Source organism: Neofelis nebulosa, chromosome 4 (assembly GCF_028018385.1).
Source record: "Neofelis nebulosa isolate mNeoNeb1 chromosome 4, mNeoNeb1.pri, whole genome shotgun sequence".
Classification (NCBI taxonomy): domain Eukaryota; kingdom Metazoa; phylum Chordata; class Mammalia; order Carnivora; family Felidae; genus Neofelis; species Neofelis nebulosa.
Window position 1 is genome coordinate 22,100,052 of NC_080785.1, and position 27,660 is coordinate 22,127,711.

A 27,660-nucleotide genomic window follows, 5' to 3' on the forward strand; every position below is an offset into this window, starting at 1 on the left:
GAGAGAGAGAGAGAGAGAGACAGAGCACGAGTGGGGGAGGGGAGACACAGAATCTGAAGCAGGCTCCAGGCTCTGAGCTGTCAGCACAGAGCCTGAAACGGGGCTCGAACACACAAGCTGTGAGATCATGACTTGAGCCGAAGTTGGACGCTTAACTGAGTCACCCAGGCACCCTGACACTGATATTCTTGAAAAGTACAGAGCAGTTATGTAGCAGAATGTGCTGGATTTGGGTTGTCTGACTGCTTCCTCATGATCAGAATGAAATTTATGCAGTTCTGGCAAGAATACTACATAAGTGATACTGTGTCCTTCTCAGTGCATCATGTCAGGAGGCACATGCTATCAGTGTGTCCCAATGTTCACTTTGACCACTTAAGCTATGGTAGCCAATTTTTTTCCAATGTGAAGGTGTTCTTTTCTACCACTATAATTAGTAAAATATTGACGAGGATACAATTTGAGACTGTGTGAATATCCTGTTCCCCCAAGAGACTTGCACCCAATGATATTAGCATTCACTGATGATTCTTGCTAAAATAATTATATCTTGCTAAACAACTATAATGCTGTTTTTCTAATTACAATTCATTCTACATTTGTTGACTGACATTAATTATAAAGTTTTTTTTCCCTTCCATTTTATTTGTTTGCATGAGTATGTTCTCATGGATCCTTTTCTTCTTCAATATATTGTATTTATTACTGTCATTATTCATTTTAATACTCATACTGTCCCAGTTTGGGCCAGTGAGAGCTCTTTTGAGCTGGTTTCTATGTCTTTTTTAAATGTTCCCATTAACGGGGCACCTAGGTGGCTCAGTTGGTTGAGTGTCTGACTCCAGCATAGGTCATGATCTCGTAGTTTGTGGGTTCGAGCCCCACGTCCAGTTCTGTGCTGACAGCTTGGAGCCTGGAGCCTGTTTGGGATTCTGTGTCTCCCTCTCTCTCTCTGCTCCTCCCCCACTCACGTTCTGTCTCTGTTTCTCAAAAATAAATAAACATTAAAAAAAAATTTTTTTTTTTAAATACTCTGTTCCTTTCTGGCACAACAAGATATCCAAGCTCATCTTTACACAGTTCTGGAATGAGCCATTTTCCCAAGGATGCCTTATTCCTTTTTAGTGGTGAATAACATTTAGAAACCAAGATCAGTTGTGCTAATTGCCAAGGGTGGTGCTGTTTCTAGGCCTATCCATATATGTACACACATATTATATAGCTTTTTTAAAGCCAAAATCATGAGTTCATGATTTCATTGATGATTCTCAGTTTTTAAGAACGTTAAAGGATTCTTCCTCTCCTTATCCCATTCCCTATTTATAGTACCTCCTTTCTTCCACTAAGAAAACTGACATTCTGCAATATCATATTTACTAATTTGCTCAACCTGAAATACACACAAAACACATTCCAGATTTACTATACCCAAACCACCACAGGCAAAACACAAGATTTCTTTGCTTTCACTGTCTTTAAAATATATTTCAGTAGGAGTATGGTCTAAGCATTGTACTAAACATTTTCTCTCTTCCCCCCTGCTATTGGGTGGTAATGTTACCAACTGGATAAACAGGCTTCTGTTTGTAGTCAACTTCTAGGTTTTTCCTTTCTTTGTTTTATTTTCTATATTTGTAAAAATGTGATGTTTTATTTTTAGGAGAAAATATTGATTCTGTGGTAATCCTCTAATGAAGTAATACCTATGTATTACTAATGAAACACCTGTCTTCTTATGAAATAATATCAAATGAAGTAAATACATTTCCATGAGATTAAATGATTGAAGAGGGAGGGAAACACTGAGTTCCTGCTGTGTGCTAGGTAGTTTATGCATGACCACATTTCATTCTTATAAAAACAATAATGAAGCGTTTATCATAAACTCCCCTTGCGTGTGAGACAGGTTAGAGAGATTCAGTAATTTAGTAAGATCTCACAGCTGGTGAGAGAAGAGAATAGAACGTGGACCCATGTCTGTCTGACTCCAAAGCTCATTTATGTATTTTTATTAACAAATATTCACTGAGTGCTTAAACTGTAAGCAGTGTGCTAAGTTTCTTTAACCCTTAAAAGAACATGTTTAATTAATTTTTTGACTTAAATATTTTTATCATTGGAGTATAATGACATACAATGTTATGTTAGTTTCAAGTGTACAACTTAGTGATTTTTTTGTTTTTTAATTTTAGAGAAAGAGAGAGAGAGAGAGAGAGAGTATATGTGAGCAGGGGAGAAGAGCAGCGGGGGGAAGTGGGGTGGGGAGAGAGAGAAAGAGAGAATGATTGAATGAATGAATGAATGAATGAATGAATCTTAAGTAGGCTTCACAGTCAGCACAAAGACTGACATGGGGCTTGATCCCATGACCCTGGGATCATGACCTAAGCTGAAATTAACAGCCAGACACTCAACCAACTGAGCCACCTAGGTGCCCCACAATGTGGTGATTTTTACTTAACAATTCCATACATTATTCAATACTCCTCACAGTAAGTATAGTTACCATCTGAACAGGTTTTATTTTTATTCACCATTTGCCAGTGAGAAGACTGAAATTTACACTATCATTAGATAAATGTTTAAATTATGGTAGATCCTATTATGGAATATCATATATCACTCAATAAGAATACAATAGATTACAGTTTCTTGCAAACATCTCCACGCCACATCATTAAATTTTAAAATGTTATGGTGTAGAATACATATTTTACATTGTGTAATAAAACCAGAACATACAAAACTATACATCTGTGTCCGTGTGTACAGTCCATCCTTATTATTCAGATATTTGTGCATTTGTCTGCCCATTAAAATTTAGCTGAAACTCAAAATCAATACTTGTGGCACTATGTGGTCTTGCACAGACAAGTGGACAGCTGTGAAAATACATACACGTTCTCAGCTGAGGATGAACTGGGTGATGCTCTGCCTTCTTTTTTCACCTCTCACATTATAAACAAGCGTCCTTTTTGGTCTATTGGTGTCATGTTTTTTGCATTTTGTGCTTTTTGTTGGTGACTTCACTGCTTAAAATGATCCCCCAAGTGTAGTGCTGAAGTGTTGTCTAGTGTCGTTAAATGCAAAAAGGCCATAATGTGCCTTATGGAGAAAATGTGTGTGTTAAGACAAGCTTCTTTGAGGAAAGAGTTACAGTGCTATTGCCTGAGTTCAATGTTAATGAATGAACAATATAAGGAACTTAACTCCATACGTCCCATAGGGTAATGGTTCAGTATTCACTAATTCAGCCGTAACAGAACAGACTGATGACTTAACAGAACTACTGTAAATAAAGAGAATCAGCTGTATTTGTATATCTGTGTATATGGTTGTGTGTATATGTGCGTTTGTGTAAAGATCTGCCAGATATGAAAGGTTACACTTGAGAGGAGACAGAGCTGAGGAAAGTTGTTCAGGAAGAATCTTAAGCTTTATCTGTAGTCAATGTTTTTTTAAAAAATACATTAAAAAGGGTAGGCACTAGGAACGTAACATGACTAATTAAAAGGCAGAGCTGGGACAAAAACGGTTACATTGATTATCATAAATCTCACACTCCTAATCAATGTTTCTTTCACTTGATTTTCATCATAAAATGGAATAAGAAGTTAATCAGAGTAGTAGAAACTGGTAGAGCTCAATGAGAAGCAGTATAGTTGGTAGTTTATAGAGAATGAGCTCTGAAGCCATACTATTCAAGTTTCTATCCTTGTTTTGCCATTCACCAGCACTATTCCTGGGCAAGCGTCCCAGTTTCTTCATATATAAAAGGGCCTCACAACAGTAGCTACTTCATAGGATTATTATCTAGATTAAATGAGTTAAGACATGTACAGTACTTAGAATAGTACCTGGCCCCATAGAAGTGCTCAATAAATACTAACTATCACTTTATTGCTACTATCATGACTAAAGATAATGACTGCTGTAAAAAGAAAAGTGAACTATTAGGAATATACAATACTTTTAACTTAATATCCTATACAGACTAGGTAAGTTTTCCTATTTACATTTTTCTCCTGGATATAAGTTTATTTATACTTTCTATTGCTAATAATAAATTCACTATTATATAAAAAGTATCTGTAAACATGTGGGTTACAGACAGGAGGTTGAAGAAAGTATCTTTTATTAAAAAAAATTTTTTTTTCATGTTTATTCATTCCTGAGAGAGAGAGACCGAGTGCAAGCGGGGGAGGGGCAGAGAGAGAAGGGAGACACAGAATCTGAAACAGGCTCCAGGCTCTGAGCTGTCAGCACAGAGCCTGAAGTGGGGCTCAAACTCATGAGCCACGAGATCATAACCTGAGCTGAAGTCGGACACCCAACTGACTGACTCTCTCTCAATCTCTCTCTCTCCTTCCAAAAAAAAAAAAAAAAAAAAAAAAAAAAAGAAAAAGGCAAAATGCTCTACAGGACAGATTGTTTCCTAGTTCTCACATACCTTGCCGAAAGTACGCTTAAACTGTACCAATGCATACTTTCTGGAACCAAGATACAGCTCTAAAAATCAGCAAAATGTCTGAGTTCAAGCTTAAAAGTGCCCACAGCCACCAGAAGCTCTAAAGATCCCCAGAGGTTATTTTGCTCTGAAGTCTGTCATTTTTCAAAATTAAGATGTCAGCTGTCTGTAAATCACTTTCCATTTTTCTAATTCTTCAAGGTACATAGGACATTAGTCAATAATTCTCACTAGGAGGTTAAGAGAAGCAATTTGGAAGGAAGTCTGTCAGAAACTTTAGCAGAGGCAAATTTTTTGGAGAATTTAGAAAATGAAGTATTTAGTTTATCTATACATGAAAAAAATGTATACAACTAGAGACACTGGACTGGCTCAGTTGGTGAAGCGTGTGACTCAATCTCAGGGTTGTGAGTTTGAGGCCCACATTGGGTGTAGAGATTACTCAAAAATAAAAATCTTAAAAAATGTATATATCTACACGTGAAATACCCCACTTGATTTCAACTCTAAGTGGAGTGAAGATAAGACAATCTGATGGGAAATAAACAAGAGTCAGGAACTTGAAGTAGGCATGAAACATTAAGGAAAATACATTTTGTTTATAAATACCAAATTTCTCCTTATTAAAATTGGCATAAAGTCCGAATTTGCCTTTCATCTGAACTTACCAGTGTTACAAAGAAGATTACATTTTTTTAAAAATCCTTTTCTGGGGGCGCCTGGGTGGCGCAGTCGGTTAAGCGTCCGACTTCAGCCAGGTCACGATCTCACGGTCCGTGAGTTCGAGCCCCGCGTCAGGCTCTGGGCTGATGGCTCAGAGCCTGGAGCCTGTTTCCGATTCTGTGTCTCCCTCTCTCTCTGTCCCTCCCCCGTTCATGCTCTGTCTCTCTCTGTCCCAAAAATAAATAAACGTTGAAAAAAAAAAAAAATTAAAAAAAAAAAAAATCCTTTTCTGTTTTTTAATTTATTTATTTTGAGAGACAGAGCATGCACCCAGAGGGGCAGAGAGAGAGGGAGAGAATCGCTAAGCAGGCTCCGAGCTGTCAGCACAGAGCCCGATGTGCAGCTTGAACTCATGGTTCGTGAGATCATGACCTGAGCCCGAAACCAAGCTTCCGATGCTTAACCGACTGAGCCACCCAGGTACCCCAAGAAGATTATGTTTTTGAGGGAGGTAATATTAATAGTACTCTGAATGGGGCACTTACTGTTTTATTGTGTTAAGTGTTCGCCATAATTATTTCACCTAATTCTCTCAACTTAAGGTAAGTACTCTTATTACCTCCATTTTATAAATGGAGAAATTAAATATTAGAGAGGTGACTTGCTGGGGGCACCTGGGAGGCTCAGGTGACGATCTCACGGCTTGTGGGTTCAAACTCCCCATCAGGCTCTGTGCTGACAGCTTGGAGCCTGAAACTTGCTTTGGATTCTGTGTCTCCTTCTCTCTCTTTGCCCCTCCCCTGCTCACACGGTGTCTCTCAAAAATAATAAATAAATGTTAAAAATTTAAAAAAATAATAAAAAGAAAGGTACTTGCAAGAGGTCACTTTTTTTTAAGTAGGCTTCACACTCAGCGTGGAGCCCAATGTGGGGCTAGAACTCACGACCCTGAGATCAAGATCTGAGCTGAGATCAAGAGTTGGACACTGAACCGACTTAGGCACCCAGGCACCCCTCAAGGTAGCTTTTTTAAATTAATTTGGTTGAAATTAGCAAGTGGCAGAATTGATATCTGAACCTAGATTCTGACTCTTAATCACTCTCCTACACTCTCATCTCTAACTACTAAACATACTGCCTCCTTCAAACACGGTAGGAAGTAAAACCCCACAGGAATTTCTTTTTGTATTTTTTTCTATTGTTTGTATTGTTCTCAGTGTATCTGAGGTTTGCTTGGAATCCAAGTAAAACAAACTGTTCCTGAAAAATATATTAGCTGGCAGTGAATGGGGAAGAGACCAAAGAAAGGAGTTAAGTTAAAGGTAAAATATTTGCTGACACCAACCTAACATATTTAAATGACTGCCAAGAAATTTTTGTTCTAAAGGCTAAATATAAGTCAGCCAGAGACATTTTAGTGCTGCTCACCAATAAAATAGAAATAATGGCCCTGGGCTGTGGTATCCATGCATAACAAGGCACATGTTCATTCGAACAATATCTATGTGCCAGGTTCCTAATTCATGTATCACTAAATCTCTGTCTCAAATGATGAAATTCACAAGGGTATGGACTTTCTAAAATAATGCTTATACTTAAATTCTTCATCACAGGGTTAAGCTCTCTGTTAGCCTCAAAATATTTGTATGGAATAGTGCTAAACAATTATCTAAATTTTCAGAGAACCTATGTTTTATAGCAAAGTGTGCTCAGTCCTACCTTGTGGAATCCTATGTGTTCTGGAATTAGAACTCAGGACTAGAGGTGCCTCTATCAGTGGAGAAGCCTTGATTACTGGTTATGGAATAAGAAAGGGCAAGACCGCAAGGAAAATTGCTATTCTTTCCCATCCCACTGAAAAACACCAGAATTATATATGTTCTGTTCCTTTGAGGTATAGCTCACCTTGAGGAGACATAAGGATGATGAAGAAATTAAATTGCTATCCCAAAGTGTTATTTTATGCTAGAGATAAAGACTAGTATCTGTATTTCATATACTGGAAAATCTCAATACTACTGTTCAGCTCTAAGGCAAATTATAACAGCAGTGGCATGAATGGAATTAATAAGCATTTACCATGTGACTGTATTTTGTAATGCCAAGAGGGGGGCTGGAAATTCCCATACTTCAAAAGCCTACAGCCTTGTTGAAAACATAAAGCTATCATAATGATGTATCCTAACAAAAAGATTCTTGAAAATTCACCTGATTTCTACTGGATTCTGTAAGATTCCCCACTTCACTACAGTCTAGTTATGTTAATAATCCATTGATACTAAATGAGAGTACTCCTAAATGGAGACTGATGCCCATATCTGGAGGGTCTGAGAAACACTGGAGTTTCAAGTAGAGTTTATCTTAAACAATTAAAATAACAGCATACAAAATCTGGCATTTTCAGGGAAGAGATAATGCATTTTCTCTGATCTCAAAATGATTTTGTCATTGCCTACCCATCACTAATCTGTTGATTCCACAAAGAATAAACTGAGAGGAAAAATCATCCCACCAAGAAGTGTCATCTAATAGTTAAGTGTATGAGTAGTACACCTACATTCCAAAACCATGCTATACGAGTTAATTTATTTTGATCATGCTTCTACTGCCATGTGTTTGCATAAGAACCCAGCAATTGGTGTAACAGGAACTGCAAACTGACCCATGAACTGGTGACTGATGCTTGGAAAATAACTCTGCGGCAGGTTATTAGAAATTTTGCAGGCTACCCTGAAACTTGTTTTGTTTAGATGAACATCTCGCCTGATGTTTCATTTAAAAGAAACCAAAATCCAATCCCCCAAATGGTAGGGCATGTAAGCTAGATAAACTAGGCTGGAATACTTACCTAGAGCTGTAAAATCTGAACCAGATTTGAATAGAGCAGAAGCTAGGAGCTGAAACTGTAAAAGAAAAACAGAAGCAAATTAGCTGACTAAGCATATTAGAGAAAAATTACGTGTCAGTTTGACCATTTATTAGCCACTGTAGGTCTCTGCACATGTGCTGCAGAAGTCTGTTCATTAAATAGTAGCAAGAACACTACATTTAAAAAAATATGCTGATTTTTCTTTTTATTATTATTTTTTTAACGTTCATTTGCTTTTGAGAGGCAGAGAGAGACAGAGCGCAAGCAGGGGAGGGGCAGAGAGAGAGAGAGAGAGAGAGAGACACAGACACAGACACACACAGAATCTGAAGCAGGCTCCAGGCTCTGAGCTGACAGCACAGAGCCCTAAATGGGGCTTGAACTCACGAACCACGAGATCACGACCTGAGCCAAAGTCGGATGCTTAACTGACTGAGCTACCCAGGTGCCCCAGATTTTTCTTCTTAAAAAAAAAAAAAAAAAAATTTAATGCTTGTTTATTTTTAAGACGGAGACAGAGCATGAACGGGGGAGGGTCAGAGAGAGAGGAAGACACAGAATCTGAAGCAGGCTCCAGGCTCTGAGCTGTCGGCACAGAGCCCGACGCGGGGCTCAAACTCACAGACTGTGAGATCATGACCTGAGCCGAAGTCGGACGCTCAACCAACTGAGCCACCCAGGCGCCCCAACACATCAATATTTGTAAGCTCTGACTTATGGCCTTTTGAAGGGCAGAGACTGGACAAGTATTCCAGAAGTAATTAAGCAAGAGTTAGGAAAAAAGGGAACAAAAGGAAGAATTTAAGATACATGGGAAGTGTTTTTGTTTTGTTTTTTTTAAATATTCTCGGGGTGGGGTGTGCCTGGGTGGTTCAGTTGGTTAAGCGCTGGACTTTGGCTCAGATCATGATCTCATGTTTCGTGAGTTTGAGCCCCGCGTTGGGCTCTGTGCTGACAGGTCATAGCCTAGAGCCTGCTTCGGATTCTGTCTCCTTCTCTCTCTGCCCCTCCCCCAGTTCACGCTCTGTCTCTCTCAATAAATAAACGTTAAAAAAAATTAAAAAAAAAAAAAATTCCCCACTCTCAGAAAATATTCTGCCAATGGAATAAAGACAGTTTCTTTAGCAAGTGGTGCTGGGAAAACTGGACAGAGACACACAGAAAAACGAACCTGGACCACTTTCTTACACCATACACAAAAATAAACTCAAAATGGATGAAAGACCTAAATGTAAGCCAGGAAGCCATCAAAATCCTTGAGAAGAAAGCAGGCAAAAACCTCTTTGATCTTGGCCGCAGCAACTTCTTACTCAACATGTCTCCAGAGGCAAGGAAAACAAAAGCAAAAATGAACTATTGGGACCTCATCAAAATAAAAAGCTTCTGCATGGTGAAGGAAACAATCAGCAAAACTAAAAGGCAACTGATGGAATGAGAGAAGATATTTACAAATCACATATCAGATAAAGGGTTAGTATCCAAAATCTATAAAGAACTTATCAAACTCAACAACCAAAAAAAAAAAAAACCAAATAATCCAGTGAAGAAATGGGCAAAAGACATGAATAGATACTTTTCCAAGGAAGGCATCCAGATGGCTAACACACACATGAAAAAATATCACTCATCATCAGGGAAATACAAATCAAACCCACAATGAGATACGACCTCACACCTGTCAGGATGGCTAACATTAACAACTCAGGCAACAACAGATACTGGCAAGGATGTGGAGAAAGAGGATCTCTTTTGCACTGCTGGTGAGAATGCAAGCTGGTGCAGCCACTCTGGAAACCAGTATGGAGGTTCCTCAAAAAGTTGAAAATAGGGGCGCCTGGGTGGCGCAGTCGGTTAAGTGTCCGACTTCAGCCAGGTCACGATCTCGCGGTCCGTGAGTTCGAGCCCCGCGTCAGGCTCTGGGCTGATGGCTCGGAGCCTGGAGCCTGTTTCCGATTCTGTGTCTCCCTCTCTCTCTGCCCCTGCCCCGTTCATGCTTTGTCTCTCTCTGTCCCAAAAATAAAAAAAAAAAAAAAAAAAAAAAAAACGTTGAAAAAAAAAAAGAAAAAAAAAAAAAACGTTGAAAAAAAAAAAGAAAAAAAAAAAAAAAAGTTGAAAATAGAACTACCCTATGACCCGGCAATTGCACAACTAGGTATTTATCCAAGGGATATAGGTATGCTGTTTCAAAAGGGCACATGCACCCCAATGTTTATAGCAGCACTATCAACAATAGCCAAAGTATGGAAAGAGCCCAAATGTTCATCGATGGATGAATGGATAAAGAAGACGTGGTATATATATATACGATGGAGTGTATATATACTCCATATAGATGAACACAAAGGAAGGGAAGCAAAAATAATAAAAAATAGGGAGGGGGACAAAACATAAAAGACTCCTAAATACGGAGAACAGAGGGTTACTGGAGGGGTGTTGGGGGGGGGGATAGGCTAAATGGGTAAAGGGCATTAAGGAATCTACGCCTGAAATCATTGTTGCACTATGTGCTAATTTGAATGTAAATTTAAAAAAAATTCTGGGTATTAGTCCTCTGTCAAATATATTTACTGCAAATATTATTTAGTCTGTGGCTTGTCCATTCTTCTAAAGTCTTCTAATGAAATTTTACTTCTGATGAAATCCAACTTAGCAGGCTTTTTACTTTTAGGGTTAGTGCCTTTGTGTCATGTCCATGAAATCTCTGCCTATGCCAAGGTTGTGAAGATGTTTTCTTCTTGAAGCTTTATTGTTTCAGGTTTTATATTTAGGTCCATCTTTTTTTTTTTAATTTAATGTTTATTTATTTTTGAGAGATAAGAGCACAAGCAGGGAGGATCAGACAGAGAGGAGAGACACAGAATCCGAGCAGGTTCCAGGCTCTGATCTGTCAGCACAGAGTCCAACACGGGGCTCGAACCCACAAACCGTGAGATCATGACCTGAACCAAATTCAGACGCTTAACTCACTGAGCCACTCAGGCATCCCTAAAATTCTTATTTTCTCTCTTTTTTTTTTTAATTAAAAAACACATTTAAAAAAATGTTTTTATTAAAAAAAAATTTTTTTTTTAACCTTTATTTATTTTTGAGACAGAGAGACACAGAGCATGAACGGGGGAGGGGCAGAGAGAGAGGGAGACACAGAATCGGAAGCAGGCTCCGGGCTCTGAGCCATCAGCCCAGAGCCCGACGCGGGGCTCGAACTTACAGACCGCGAGATCGTGACCTGAGCTGAAGTCAGAGGCTTAACCGACTGAGCCACCCAGGCGCCCCTGTTTTTGTTTATTTTTCAATGAGAGAGAGACAGAGCATGAGCGGGGCAGGAGCAGAGAGAGAGGGAGACACAGTATCTGAAGCAGGCTCCAGGTTCTAAGCTGTCAGCACAGAGCCCGATGCGGGGCTTGAACCCACAAACTGTGAGATCATGACCTGAGCCGAAGTCGGACGCTCAACTGACTGAGCCACCCAGGCACCCTGAAAAATTCTTATTTTCTAATTGTTCATTGCTAATATAAAAATAATCACTTTTCCCTCCTATTGACCTTGTATTCTGTAACCTTGCTAAATTCACTTATTTTAGCATATTGTTTTGCGGACTGCACAGGGTTTTCCATATACACAATAATGTGATCTATACACACAATTCTGCTTTTCCCTTTCCAATCCATACACTGCTTATTCCTTTTTCTTACCTGATTGCACTAGCTATAACTTCTGGTACAATGCTGAGTAGAGGATGTCTGTTGATAACAGGCATCCTTTCCTTGTCTTAATCTTTAGGGAAAGAGTTTTATAATTAATTAGGAGTGAGAGCTTCATAGATGCCCTTTATGAGACTTAGGAAGGTTCTTTTCATTCCTTGTCTGCTAGTTTTTTTGTTTTTGTTTTTTTATCATAAATGGGTTTTAAATTTTGTCAAATGCTTATTCTCCACTTATTGAGATGATCTAAGGTTCTTCTCCTTCATTCTATCAATGTGGTGAATGACTGATTTTCAAATGTTAAACAGACTTTATATTCCTAGAATATACTCTCAGTTATTATGCATTAACCTTTTTATATATTGCTGGATTTGATTAGATAAAATTTTATTAAGAATTTTGCATCTCCATTCACAAGAGGTATTATAGTTTTATAATAACACAAGAGGTTTATAGTTTTCTTTGCTTGTAGTATTTTTGTTGGGTTTTTAATATCAGTCAAGGTGCTTCATAACAGGATGTAGAAAGTGTTCTTCCTCTCCTTTCTTAGAGTCTATGAAGAGTTGCTATTTTTACTTCCTTCATTCCTGAATGAATTTAGTGAGATAGCCATCAAGAGTCCAGTTTTCTTTTCTTTCAAAAAACACTTTGAGAGTGTTTTATTTTTTTATTTTAGAGACAGCATGGGTGAGACAGCAAGTGGAGGAGGGACTGAGTGGGGGAGAGGGAAGGAGTAAGAGGGAGGGAGGGGGAGGGGAGAATCTTAAGCAGGCTCCCTGTTCAGCACAGAGCCCAATGTGGGGGCTCTATCCCAGGGTCCCGGGATCATGACTAGGTGCCCTGAAAGTTGTGTTTTGTTTGTTTGTTTGTTTGTTTTTTAAGCTTATTTATTTTAAGAGAGAGAAAGAGAAAGAGAGAGAGGAAGGGGCAGAAGGTTCAGGGAAAAAGAATCCCAAGCAGGCTCCACACTGTGAGCAGAGCCCAATGTGGGGCTGGAACTCAAGTCACTGGAATTTACCCTTTAAATTAAACCATAAGATCATGACCTGAGCTTAAATCAAGAGTCAGATGCTTAACTGACTGAGCCACTCAAGTGCCCCCCAAAGTTTTTAATTACAAATTCAATCTATGTCTCTAACTGATATGGAGTTCCTTAATATTTTCTAATTCTTCTTGTGTCTGTTTTGTTGTGCCTTCCAAGGAATTTGTCCATTTCAGCAAGTTGAATTTGTTGGTAGTTCATAATATCTCCTTAGTCTCTTTTAATATATATAGGGTCTGTAATAATGTTGACAACTTATATTTTCACTATTTTTTTTCTTCCTAAGTTTGGCTATTTTATTCACCTTTTCAAAGAACCAACTTTTCACTTAAAACATTTTTTTCTATTATTTGTTTCCTAGTTCATTATTTTCCAATCTTCTACTTATTTTAGGGTTAATTTGCTCCTCTTTTCTGACATCCAAGGTGAAAGATAAACATTACTGGTCCTACATGTGGAAGGGTAGGGAGAAAACTATTATTTTAACAACCTGATTTAGTGGAACTGGTATGTATTGACCTAGGATTTTAACAGGTATCAAGTGATACTATATAATCTGAATAAAGCCAAACTTGAATATCTAACTATCACCTCAGTGTATAAGGCTGGCTGTTCCACAAGCATCTCAAACTGAAGATATATCCAACATTATACTCCTGGTCCCAGTCAGGAGTCCACACCCAGCACCCCAAACTGGGATGACCCACAGCCTTCTCATTTCAGTTGATGGTAACTCCATCCACTAAGACTAGTAACTTTGGAGTCATTTTTTTCAAACACTACATCCAGTCGATCATAAAATTTTGTTGGTTCTACTTTTTAAAAAAGTTTTTAATTTTCAGTTAGTTAACATACAGTGTAATATTGGTTTCAAGTGTACAGCATCGTGATTCAACACTTCCATACATCACCGTGTTCATCACAAGAGCATTCCTTAATCTCCATCATTGACTTAACCCACTCTCACCCACCTCCTTTCTGGTAACCGTTAGTTTGTTTTCTATAGTTAAGAGTCTTTTGGGGCACCTGGCTGATTCAGGTGGTAGAGGGTGTGACTCCTGATCTCTGGGTTATGGGTTTGAACCCCATGTTGGGTGCAGAGATTCCTTAAAAAAAAAGAGAGAGTGTCTGTTTCTTGGTTTGCCTCTCCTTTTTCTTCCCCTTTGCTCATTTGTTTTGTTTCTTAAATTCCACACATTGAGTAAAATCATATGGTATTTGTCTTTCTCAGACTTATCCATTTAGCATAATATTCTCTAGATCTGTCCATGTCATTGCAAATGGCAAGATTTCATTCTTTTTTATGGCTGATAATATTCCACTGTATATACGTGTACGCGCGCACACACACACACACACACATAATATCAATCGATGCACACATGGGCTGTTTCCATAATTTGCCTATTATAGATAATGCTGCTATAAATATCAAAGTGCATGCATGTATCCCTTTAAATTAGCATTTTTGTATTCTTTGGGTAAATAGTAGTGCAACTGCTGGATCATAGGGTAGTTCTACTTTTAACTTTCTGAGGAAACTCTACACTGTTTTCCACAGTGGCTGCACCAGAGTTTGCATTCCCACTGGCGATTCCACCGTTAACATCTACTGAGAATCTGATCTACTCTACTTCTCACTATTTCTACTGCTGCTACTGGGTCTGAGCTACAATAATCCCTTCCTTAGAATTTCTGTGGTCTCCCTTACAGGTCTCTCTGCCTCCATTCTTATTCTCCTTTAGTCTATTCTCAATACAGCAGTCGGAATAATCTTAGATCTTAGTGGTCTTAGGTAAGACATAAAGCACATCTTATCACTCCTTTGCACAATACCCTGAACTGGCTCCTTATTCATTCAGAGTGAAAACCAAAGTCCCAACAGTGACTTAAGAAGTCATTCACCATATGATTTCCCAATCCCTGCTCTTACCTCTCCGACCTCATCTCTGACTCCTCTGAACATTTTTACCTCTGCTCTAGCCACAGTGGCCTCCTTGCTGTTCTACACAAAGCCAGAATGTTCCCATCCTCAGGTCCTTTTTCTAGCCCTCCCTTTGCTAGGAATTATCTTCCCCAAATTAGCTGCTTAGACTCCCTCACACCCTTCAAGTGTCTGTGTGCAGCTCATTTCTTTTTTTTTTTTTAACGTTTATTTATTTTTGAGACAGAGAGAGACAGAGCATGAACGGGGGAGGGTCAGAGAGAGGGAGACACAGAATCTGAAACAGGCTCCGGGCTCTGAGCTATCAGCACAGAGCCCGACGTGGGGATCGAACTCACGGACCGCGAGATCATGACCTGAGCCGAAGTCGGCCACTTAACCGACTGAGCCACCCAGGCGCCCCTGTGTGCAGCTCATTTCTAAATGAGGCCTGTTATGATCATCCTACTTAATACTGCAACTGCCCAATTCTCACCCCTTCTAACTCTGATCTCCCTTTATTGACCCTTTTTATCTCTTTTTAATTTTCTCATTATACCTATTTCCAATGTACTATATAACTTATATACTTTATAAACTGTACTTTATAATTTGCTATATAATAGTTTATTGTCTTTCCTCAGTGGTAGTAAGTACCACCCAGGAAGGTATTTTGCTTGGTTCACTAATGCACCTCTTGTGCCTAGAACAATGCCTGGCATGTTGTAAGGACTTAATACACATCGGTTAAATGAATGACACCAGTACTTTGGAAGCTCAGTAGAAATATAATTAATACAAAATGTGTAATACTGGCTGAAAACTTGTTTTTCTCATTCCTTCTCTATTATAGAATCTTCTGAAAATGGCAGAAATAATTTAGGCAACCTTCTCTTGGGCCTTTTCTAGAAAATTGTATCATTTTCATAAGGTTTATCAGGACCTCACTGCCAATTCAGAATCCATGTTCGGGAGACTGAAGGAAAGCAAAGAATCATTATTTGGCACATAGCTGGTAATCCACCATCATTCCAATATAGGCACAATGATGGTGATCATCATAGTAGGTGCCCCCCAAAAGAGAACCACTTTTAGTTGCTGATACAATCATTTAATACAATAAACACTTTGTAAAATATACACAGAGGACAAAAACAAGTTACTACAGAAAACAGCAGTAAGGTCTGTTTTGATAAGTGGAACGGTATGTTATAAGGAGAGTGAAGATCTCTATGCCTTACTAACAAATACTGTGAGTATATATCCTAGAACTGTCACCAAGGGATTTCTTTTACCAAAACAAAATCCATTCACACATTTTAGAACAAAATAATCTCACAGACCAGTAATTCTCAATGTCAGGAGTGTTTTCAGTTTTCTGTTACATAAGAGCAGACAGAGACTCTTAGGGTGAGGGTATTGTTTTGAATAACTTTGGAAGTGATTCAGATGCTGACACACATGTGCAGAGCACCATTTTAACTAACTTCAACTAGGGCTAAACAGCTCTTAACAGATACAGCTATTAAGAAATGGAATGGAAGTCTGTGGCATACAAAATCATAATTTGAAACTACCGAGGAAGCGATAAAAAGAGAAACCTGCTACCAAAATTTTTAAAATGGCTCAATTTGAACTCAAGATACCTCCCTGTCCTGGCTTTTCCCATTAGCTTAGCTTTAAGAACGAACTGTTTTCTTTGGCCTACTTGCAGCTGGCACAATTGAATTTATTTAGTTTGCAATATTTTGTTTTAAGTTTTTAAGTCGTTGGGTTTTTTTGAGAGAGAAAGCGAAACGGGGGCAGGGAGGGGCAGAGAGAAAATCCCAAGCAGGTTCTGCAATGTCAGCGCAGCACCGGACTCAGGGCTAAAACTCACAAACCGTGAGATCCTGACCTGAGCTCAAGTCGGATGCTTAACTGACTGAGCCACCCAGGAGCCTCTGTTCTGGTTTGGTTTTAAAAAAATAAGAGAAAACAAAACAAACCAAAACAAAAAATAAGAGAAAAATGAATGTTCCTGGTAACAGCCATGTCAGAATAACAATGGAGAAAACACAAGGAAATTTATTTATAACGTTCAAATGCCTGGTCTAATACAATGCACATTAATGGGCTCTTTACAACTATGTTCAGTTATAAGCCATAACAGATTAAACCAAACATATTCTGCTACTTGGGGATAATTTCCCCATTTCAAATAGTATCATGAATTGATTGAAGACGCAAGGAAGACAATTAACTGTCCCCCTTCAGATGGTCCTAAATTGTGTTCTGCTGATTCTCCACCTAGAGAAGGGTTACAACCAATACTAAGTAAGAGCAACTATGAAAGAGAAGCTCTTTGTTTTGGTGCCAAGGACACACAGGTTCTACTGCTTGAAAGTACAATGAACCTGGTACCTGAAAGTGATTTGACATTAAATCAGAAGCCTGTGTTACTGGGGAACAAAGAAAAGCACTGCCTGATGTTGCTATTACAAAGCCAAAGTGAAACAACAGATAACAGGGAAGTAGATGGAAAGGACAGAACTAGATATCGTCAGCACCAATTCTGTGAGTAGAAGGTAAAATGGATTGCAGTTCAGATGTTGCAAGATGAACTATGAACAAGGATGCTTGGCAAAAGTTAAAGTGACAAAAGAATCTCAGAAGTTAGTAGGAAGACCAGCTATGACTATGAAATTCACTGCAGGTATATTCACCCACCACAGATAAGCAAATATTCCCCACACTGGGGGGACAGATTACCCCTAAAAATATTACATCTTCTCCTTCCCTTCCATATTAGGTAACCACAACAACAACAACAAACCCCTGAAAAGTAATGACCTGCTATTAATTCTCAAAGTTAGGGACTCCTAATGAATGAAGTCAGTAGAATGTAGTCCAACTATCCTGCTATGACATCAAGGTAGAAGGGATTCTAACTCCTACCAACCTCTCTTCACTTTGTCCCTACAAAAGAGGAGAGTTTTCTTTCTTCTCTTAAGGGATTTTGGAGTACCAACAGAAAAGTTCAGGGACATGCAGGAGGCTGAGTCGGTTGAGCATCTGACTTCTGATTTTGGTTCAAGTCATGATCCCAGGGTCATGGGATCAAGTCCCGTGTGTGATTCTCTCCCCCTCTGCCCCTTTCCCCTGCTCACACACTCTCTCTTAAAAAAAAAAAAAAGACTCAAACTGAGGCATGTAATCCTTAAGTGAAAGAAGCATGGGACTATGAAAGTAAAAATTTCTATTTGCTTCCCAACACACAAAACTAAAATCTAAATTAAAATTTTAAACCTGAGAATCCTTTTCTGAATGGATCAAGGGCTTTTTGTGTGACCTGAACCTTTTGTTATCACATGAAAGCAAGCCTTTTCAATTTTTATTTCATCTGCTCTGTGCCACTTTATTTTTTTTCAGAGAGACGGGGGGAGGGAGGGAGGGAGAGAGAGAGAGAGAGAGAGAGAGAGAGAGAGAGAGAGCGAGCATGTGCACATAAGCAGGGGAAGGGCAGAGAGAGAGAGAGAGAGAGAGAGAGAGAGAGAGAGAGAGAGCGCGCGCGCCAAGCAAGCCCCATGCTGTCAGTGTGGAGCCTGACGCAGGCTCGAACCCACAAACTGAAAGGCCATGACCTGAGCTGAAATCAAGAGTCAGAGACCCAACCGACTGAGCCATCCAGGTACCCCCTGCTCTATGCCATTTTAAAAATTATTAATGTCATCCCATTTTCCCCATTTTCCTTTAAACATCTAAGAGCAAAATCAGCAAGTAAGAGTTAGAAAGACTTTTTTTCTTTTAATGCTCACTTTCTGAAGTTTATTATCACTTTTACCTCTTTTGTCTCTTCTGGGTCTGAATGATCCACAGTTATATAAAGATCGTTTTGCAAATATTTCAGAGCACTAAGGGGATCCATTTGGGCCTTTTCTTCAAACCTAGAAAATGTAAACAAGAACAATAATTGTCGGGAGTTATGGGAAAACATCAGAAATGTCATTCAGACCTGGAGTAGAATATTGTGTCTAAGGAGTCACTGTAGATATCTAAAAAAAAAAAAACAAACCCTGTGTTTGGGAATCCAGAAGTAAGAATACTGCCATGGAGACAGTACAGCTGTGGAGTTCCTGGAGACGTCACGGTGATGCCAGGAGGTCACAGGCAGCTGTGGAGCGAGAGACTGGGTAGGAGTACCTCCTACCCTCTTCTTAAAACTACAAGCTAAGATTAAATCAACTACAAAACATAGTGAACATGTCAAATATTTTACATAACAAAACTGCAAAAGAGCCAAATATGTTTCATGAAAAACAAGTAGAGATAAAATAAAAATACTTGATTAGATTTGTGCAATATACATTCCATTAGAGGTCCTTAACATGTCAGAAACAGACATGAGTATACTTTCTTTTCACGAGTATCATGGACACTGATTGAATATATATATTTTTTTGAATGGCTCAAATATTTTTAACAAGATTATTTCCTGTCTCAGTCAATAACAATAACAATTGTAGCAACCACTTATCAAGTATTTGTTATATGCTAGACAATGTATCAAGTATTTTACATATATTACTTCATTTATCCCCCCTTACAATGACGATGTTTTATTATCATTTTTAAAAAAACAGATAAGAAACTGAGGTTCAGACAACGAACTTGGCCAATATAAGAGCTAAAAAAAACCCAATGCATTAGTTCTCCAAAAGAATAAAAGTCTGCTTGGGACTATTTATCTATTTAAATAAGATACTATCCCATTGTTATAATTATATATGGATTTATTAGTAACTAATAAGTTAGGATGTTTTTCAAAATATTGTATAGAGAATAAGTAGAGAAGACAATTTCATTTGGGTGAGGAAAATAATGAGACTTTCACAATGGTGTTCAGGCTGACGGCATCAATAATTTCCTGTCTTTAAGAGTTAATCTCAGTGATAGAACACCTGTATTTCAAGCAGGGCAAAGACTAGCAAAATATTACAGCTGTACTGTATCCGATAAGTACCATGATTGTCAGTTAGCCCTTAAGCCCTCGGATGAGAGAGCTCCTTGGGCAGAGGTCATGTTACTCTACTGTCTTGTCCAAAATGGTTTAGACCAGTTTTGCACCTGAGACGAAAGCAATCCTCTCAAGCTTGATCAGTTTATAAAGTGTCCTGGCAGAATTCTTCCCAATAGGGATACTACCTCCAGGGAGCCCTCTCTAAGAAGGTACTCTCTTAAAGAATCTGAACGTGAGATACACAAGGACACAAAAGGCACACAAAACACACAAGTCGGTAAACAGAAGGCGCGACATGGTAGGTGGATTCCTTCCCTCCTACCCCTCTTTGCCTTCCTTTTTTCCTATCTACCTACCTATTTATTTACTGAAGCTACATCTATCGATTCCTTCCTTCCTTCCTTCCTTCCTTCCTTCCTTCCTTCCTTCCTTCCTTCCTTCCTTCCTTCCTTCCATCCATCCATCCATCCATCCATCCATCCATAGATGGATGCTAGGAGGTTAGGGAAAGCAGAGACTGTAATAATCAGCAGAACAGGAGAAGTAGGTGGAAAGAAGCAGAAAGCCAAGAGGCTGAGTTACAAGGAAAGCTATTATCGTGGCTCCTCACTAGAATTGTTCTAAGACGCTAAACGATTCTCCATTAGGCCTCACTGTCCAAACGCTGAGGGAATGCCTTAATTCTCTGGATATTCTCATAATAACTTCTCTTCTAGTGAGGGATCCTAAGAATGTCTTTATCCTTTGCTACCTGAAATAACCTAACCAACGTGCCTACCATCCTATTCAATCCAGTCAAGAGACCCATTTTCCCGGAAGGTATGTTTCCACTCATCTTTTTTCTAAGCTTTCTTTAGCCTGCAAAAACTTATCATTGGACTTATGTCTGCGATCTAGAATTCTATTTAGGCCAACAACTGGGCCCTGTACTGAAAGGAAAAGGAATTAATCCTATAAAAAAGTTTTTCTTTTGCTCCTTTCTACCCCCAAACCATCGACAAATTTGGAAACTTGAACGTTACAAGAAAAAATAATAGTGGCACTTTATTTACTGTATTGTGCAGTACCATTAAGAATAAAGACAGATTTCTTGGCATACAATATACTTCTCTCCCTCTAAATTTATATTTTAACTAAATAGAATACATAAATGTTTTCCATAAGAACACCAGAAATAAACAAGCTAGCCCAGTAGTATAGGGTAAGGTTTCATATAATGAAATACTAGGTATCTAATATGAAATTTAAATTAAAAAGGTAATTTTCATGCTCTACTCAATTCATATAAAACAACGTCTGTTTATTCTGCCTGCAATGTATCAATGTTCCTCAAACTCCTGAATTCATCTAAGAGTTGGTATAAAAAGTGGTCTATGTTTTTTTCAAGTATCTAAAACAGGAGTGCCTGGCTGACTCAGTCGATAGAGCATGTGATTCTTGATCTCGGGGTTGTGAATTGAAGCCCCACACTGGGGGTAGAGATTACGTAAAGATAAAATCTTAAAACAATAACAAATCTAAAATAAATCTAAAATAAATCTAAAATAAAATAAAATAAAATAAAATAAAATAAAATAAAATAAAATGGGACGTTTATTGTTTGTTCAAATTAGTAGCAGACAAGATTCTCAAGATGCCCTAGCTGCTCCCTGACTGCTCTCCTCTCCTACCCATGTCCAATCCATCAAGATATTCTGTTGGTGCCATCTTCAAAGCTTATCCAGAATCTTACTGGGCCTTCTTGATCTCTTTTATGGAGTGTCTCTTCCTCCACCTTCCCTCAAATGGTGATGGTCTTCAGAGAAGGCCCGACATCTCTCTACTCTTCTCACGCTCTTGAAGCAAACTCCTTTTCCTTGTTGATGACTCATAAAGGTAATAATCGGCCCATGCCTTTCCTCCAAATGCTAACAGATGATCTCTAAAACCTAAAGTGCACTAAACTGAACTCATCTTTCCCAACACACGAACCTGTTGTTTCTGAAGAATTCCTCATCTGAGTGAAAACAGCCATAACCTTTTACTCAGTTCTTTTGGAAGAAAACCCAGAATGGTTTTACTAAAAGAAGACTGAGTGTGTTATTATTCCTCTACATAAAATCTTTCAATGCTTTTCCTTTCACTCAGGGTAAAAGCCAAAGACTCTTCACCAGCTGTCCCCTTCTTATCACTCTGACCTCATCTCCTCCCACGATCGCCCTACTCATTCTACTTCCATCACAGTGTCTTCCTCAATTTATTCCTCAAATAATCCAGGCATATTTTTAACCCTAGAGGCTTGTCTATTACCTATCTGGAACACTCCTCTTCTCAAATATCTACACGATTCATTCCCTCCTGTTCTTCAGGTCACTAGTCAAATGTCACCTTTGCAGTGAGGTCTATCCTAATATTCTTATTTAAAAATCATCTGTACAAAATAGTTCTTAACCTGTTTTAGTTCATGTTATACTTATTAACATAAATTTCTTATTATGTTTATTACCTGTCTTCCTTCCTAAAATAGAAACTTGGGGCAGGAATTTTTGTTTGTTTTCTTCACTGACATATCCACAGAGCCTAGGACGATGTCTAGCACACTGTAAGTGCTCAGTTAACTTTCTTAAATAAATAAAGTTTCACTGATGTTTATAAAGACCCTTAGGTGAATGCTTTGGTCATTTTATACATAAGCAAAGTGATCTCCAGAAAGATTAAGTTACAAGGCTTGAAGATCAATCCCAGGTTCAGCTCTAGTACTTTTTCCAATATAAGACATTAGCTCCCAGCACTAATGTCAAAAAGTCTCACAATCAGAAAAAAAGAATACTGTGCTCCACATTTTTATGCTACTATTACTACTATTCTAATTGAAAATAATCTATATAAATGGATGGGGGGGGGTCTTTAAATATTCTTAAATTCTCCTTTCCTGGCTTTTCTGGTTTCCTTCTGAGATGGGCTAGCATACTCCTTTTCCCATGTAGAAAATTTCAAAGGCTGCCTCTTTGTTCAGTCACACAAACTTGTTGCTTCTCAGCTTCAGTTACTATTTATGAACCATTTTCATATTCAGAAAATTTGAGTCTTATATCCTATATTTAAAGTTTTAAATGATTTGTTACCAGTTATTCTTTTATTCATTATCCACTTGCATTCCTTACTTTTATGCCTTTTTGGCAGCGTAAGCCACTAACAATGATGTTTGTGCTTTATTAAAATTTAAAACATGCCATAATAGGTAATATTTCAGATTCCCACAAATTGTCATTTAGTCTGTCCACTGATACATTTTCTTTTTTTTTTTTTAATGTTTATTTATTTTGATAGAGAGCATGAGTTGGGGAGGGGCAGAGAGAGAGGGAGAAAGAGAGTCCCAAGCAGGCTCCACATTGTCAGTATAGAGACTGACATGGGGCTAGAACCTACAAACTGTGAGATCATGACCTGAGCTGAAATCAAGAGTCGGATGCTCAACAGACTGAGCCACCCAGGCACCCCCAACTGATATATTTTCAAAAGAGAAAAACAACTGTCAAAGATTAAGAAAATAATAATACTTCTTAAAATGGCTTGGCTGTGAGAAAATGAATAACCCTACTTATTTCTGGAAGGAATGAAAATTAACTTTCTGGAGGGCAACTGATAATTCATCAATTCTACCAATATCCTACAGAATTTTTAGATAGGGGTACAGATGGAAGAATATAAAAATATTAAATACAGTATTACTTACAATAGCAAATAAGCTGGAAATAATCTAAACATTTCATCCAAGTAGACTAATTAAGTAAATTATACATAAAATAGAACACTATTGCAGTCATTATAATCATAATTTGTATTAAGATGGTGATATTTGTAATATATCATTCATTAAAAGAAATCAGATTCAAAGCAATATGATTCCTGTTTTTCAGCTAAACAAAACAAGAATCTATGTGTGCAAATATAAAACTTACAAAACAGTAAGTTGTTTTTTCCTCAATAATGGGATGATGATTCAATTATTTTGAAGGGTATGGGGACTTTTTTTTTTTTTTTTTAATTAACCATGGATTCATTTTTTTCAATTAAAAGCCAGAGGAAAGTGGTTATAAAGTGAGTTCCAATTCTTTACATATAGTACTAAAAAATCTCCTTTAATCTAGGGGCACCTGGGTGGCTTAGTTGGTTAAATGTCTGACTTTGGCTCAGGTCATGAGCTTGCAGCTAATGAGTTCGAGTCCCACATCAGGCTCTCTGCTGTCAGTGTATTGGTAGAACTGATGACCTGCTTCATGTCCTCTGTCTCCCCCTTTCTCTGCCTCTCCCCCACTAGCTCACACACCTCTCTCTCTCTCTTTCTCTCTCAAAAATAAACATTAAAAAAAAAAAATCTCCTTTAATTTCTAATGGGCTTTTGGTCAGGAAATTTTTTAAAAAGAGCTTAACTTAATATTCCAATTACCAGTTGTTATATATGAAGTAGAAAAAGAACACTATAATTTCCCCAAATTTGTCTCATCCTTATAAAAACTTAAACATTAAGTAAAATATTAAGGAATAACATTTTAGCAATGTAAACATTAGTTGACAGTGCCTCATTAAATCTTATTAATAAAACAGAATTTATCTCTTGTCATCCAGCCAATGTGAAGATTCAGACCCTTTCTCCTGTAGATTCTATAGGAAATACACTATTTATTCACAGTAATGCCAAAGTAACAGAATACCTAGCTTCTGTTACTAATTTTCCTCTCAAGCACAACTTGGGAAAGCAGAGAAAGGAACAGTAAGTAAACATGATATGATAAAAGAAAACAGTCTAATAATTTATGCCTACTTATATTCTATACAAAACATAAATGCATTATATATAACAGACATCTGAACGTGTCTGTGTATATAAGTATACACAAAGACATCTGTGTATGCACGTGTGGTAGTCACAGTGGCAGTAAGGTGATGAACTCTGGAGTTACAATAGTCAGGATCACAACCTGGCTGTGTCACTTATGGCTGAGTGATCCTAGATGAATTATATAACCCATTTAAAAACACCTCATTTTTTCTTTTGCAAAATAGTGATATTAACAGAACTTATTCAATTACCTTATTATAGGAATAATATGCAAGATCTAGCACACAAAAATTGCTCAATAAACAGTAGCTATTATCATCAAAGTCTAAACTCTTTCCAAACTATAAATTTTTATTACCACAGAACACTATCAATAACCAAAAGGACACACATGCTTTTCTACATTTTTCAGTAGCTTATCACTCACTAGTAAAAAGCAAACATGACCAGGAGATATATATGAAAATGTTTGATGACATGATTTTACAATTAAATGGCAAAGATAATTGACGTAAAATCACAATCATATTTGAAGTTGTATTGTGAAACATCAGATTAGATAGCATTTAGTCAACCATACCATCACATCCACTGTTAAGAAAGCTATCAACAGGCCAGGCATACAGCAAGAATCTAGAACTGATGTGATTTGTAGTGATTAGGCCGTGAGTAGTTACTGGAAGGTTAGGCTCATCACCTTCACAGAAATTTCTTCCATTTAACAGTTTCAAAATTTCCTTGTTCTATATTTAGAAAATTTTAGCATCAGTACGTATTTTCACTTTGTATCTTCCTTTGAAAGAGGAAAGCAAAAATGAGGAAAACAACAGGGTAGTTATAAAAGTCATGATCTTCACAGTACGTACACTGTCATATTACTAAATTTCCAGAGACAAAGTCATATCTTCAAAATTTAAGTAATACCAACAGTAGCTGATAATATTAAATAAAAGTTTTCAGTGAATTATTTTTATACCTGTGTTTTCTTATCAGGTACTTGCAGTGCCTCAGTAAGTAATCTTTTGAAGGCCTACATAACTTCAGTGACCAGAAGTCATCTAATCTCATCTTTGGGGAGCAAGATTTTCCTGGATTCCCACCAAATAAATAGTGAACCTATAATAAACAAAACAAGCCACATTTTAAGATGCAAGCATACTCAAGAAGCTACGGAAGTCCTAATAAAATTTCTTCACTTTGGTAGCAGTGTGTAACAGTAGTAAAACATTACTGCATTTCTACCAAATGTTTCTTTTGATTTTTCTTGTTCCCATTTTACTTTAAAATACTATGGCTACTTCCTTAAATACTCTGCATTTTATGTTAAAATGAGTTGTATTACCACAATTATACTGACAATGGAAGACCTGAAACAAAAGCAATGACAGTAAGAAGCTAATCCAAGATACAGAGTTTATTTAGGGCAATAAATACGGGGATTATTAATTTAAACAAGTGCTGGTCATAATAACAAACAAGATGTTTAATAAAACTCTGACACACATGTTGAATCACTGAAGGTCAAGAGTAACTAGAAACTTTTTAAATTTGAGCATCTTAATTTTTTTAGGCTTACTGCCAAATATTAAATGATGTATATAATTGGTGATACTTTTTAAAATATTATATTATTCAATACCAAAAAAAGGAAATGAAAAAGGAGTACACTAATGATTTCACTATTATAATTTTAGTGGTATTCTGTACTTATACAAAGTGTTAAAGCAGTTCCTGAAATTTTGAAAACATTCACTGAACTACATGTAAAGTTAAAGGGAGACATAGTCTAAAGAAACCACTCTGAACATTTAGTGACTCTAAAACTTCAGAATGCAAGACGGTTTGCATGAGGCCAATTGAAAAGACACATCACTCATAGGGGAAAAAAGAGAGAAAAGACTTCGTACACAATGGGAAAATCTAAGTCAGAAGTTACATATACTTTTTCGTATCATGGGACAAGGTATCCTAATGCTAAAAACTGTACATCTTTTACTTGGGTGTCCGTAGTGCAGAAATAATAGGTTATGCTATGAATCTGATCTATGCAGCTACAAAGCAAACAGAATAAGTGCCAGGAATTTTGGACTATGGAAAGTGTTTATTCTATTAAGGGGTTTAGGGAGAAATGATATTGAATGTCTGCTACATATTCTATGGATGTCTGCTATGTATTATAACTTTTTATTCAAATACACTTAAAAATAGTAAGAAACCTATTTGGGATTCTTTCAGATTATAAGTCTTGGAAAGTTTACAGGCCGATGCAGTTAGGGTACCTTATGTAACTCATCATATACAAGCTGATGGGCAAATCTTGGACATGGCTCTTCCTCCTGAAGACTTTTACTTGGATTATCTTTTGCAGCTTGATCGTTCTTATAGACGCAAGACCTGTAAGACAGTACTTTTAAGGCATTCTATCCTAAAAAAATAGCAACATACATAATGTTTATATACTTAGCAAGCAAATTAACTGGACGTCTAATTACCAACAAAAAATTTATAAATTTGTTCACATCAAATCTTAAAAGTTCTGGTCATTCTCATACAATAATGTGAATTTGTTAGAATGAAGTTCTTATGTTTAGTGTCGATCCAAAACCTCACTTAAGAACAACCTACTTCATGTTATGAAACACAAACAGCATATATGAAAGCTCAAACCAAAGTCTGAAAGAGAAGATAATCCCATCTATTTATTCACAATGAAAAACTCACAGATTTCTTTCAGTTTTACTGCTTAATATAAATGTTCTACTTAGAAAATAATAAATTCTAGGGTGCATCAGTGGTTTACTAGGCTAAGCGTCTAACTCTGGGTCTTGGCTCAGGTCATGGGATCAGGTCATGGGATTAAGCCCCATATCGAGCTCTGCATTGACAGCATGGAGTCTGTTTGGGATTCTTTCCCTTTCTCTCTCTGCCCCTCCTCCACTTGTGCTCTCCCTCTCTCTCAAAAATAATTTTAAAAAATTTCTTAAAAAAAGAAAAGAGTAATTTCCTTAGTTGCTCTGGGCAGGTAGTTCTCTGAAGCGCCTGTGTTTGTAAAATATCCACTTATGCAGTAATCACAGAATATTAGAACAGGATTCTCTAGGCCAGTGTTTTCTGAAGCAAAACGTGCAGATGCTCTATAACAAAAAGGTCCCGGTTTGAAAACACTAAATAA

At 37.5% G+C, this 27,660-nt stretch overlaps 1 protein-coding gene across 4 annotated transcripts in view; it reads right to left on the bottom strand.

Moving 5' to 3' along the window:
- MKLN1 (muskelin 1) overlaps positions 1 to 27,660 on the bottom strand; it is a 370,372-nt gene that overhangs the window by 2,785 nt on the left and 339,927 nt on the right. For all 4 annotated transcript variants that reach the window (XM_058728683.1, XM_058728682.1, XM_058728681.1 and 1 more), the window contains 4 exons: positions 26,768 to 26,882; positions 25,465 to 25,604; positions 18,491 to 18,593; positions 7,980 to 8,034 (listed from right to left, as the gene is read on the bottom strand). In XM_058728683.1, coding sequence (XP_058584666.1) covers positions 7,980 to 8,034; positions 18,491 to 18,593; positions 25,465 to 25,604; positions 26,768 to 26,882 — 413 coding nt within the window. The remainder of the gene's footprint in view (positions 1 to 7,979; positions 8,035 to 18,490; positions 18,594 to 25,464; positions 25,605 to 26,767; positions 26,883 to 27,660) is intronic.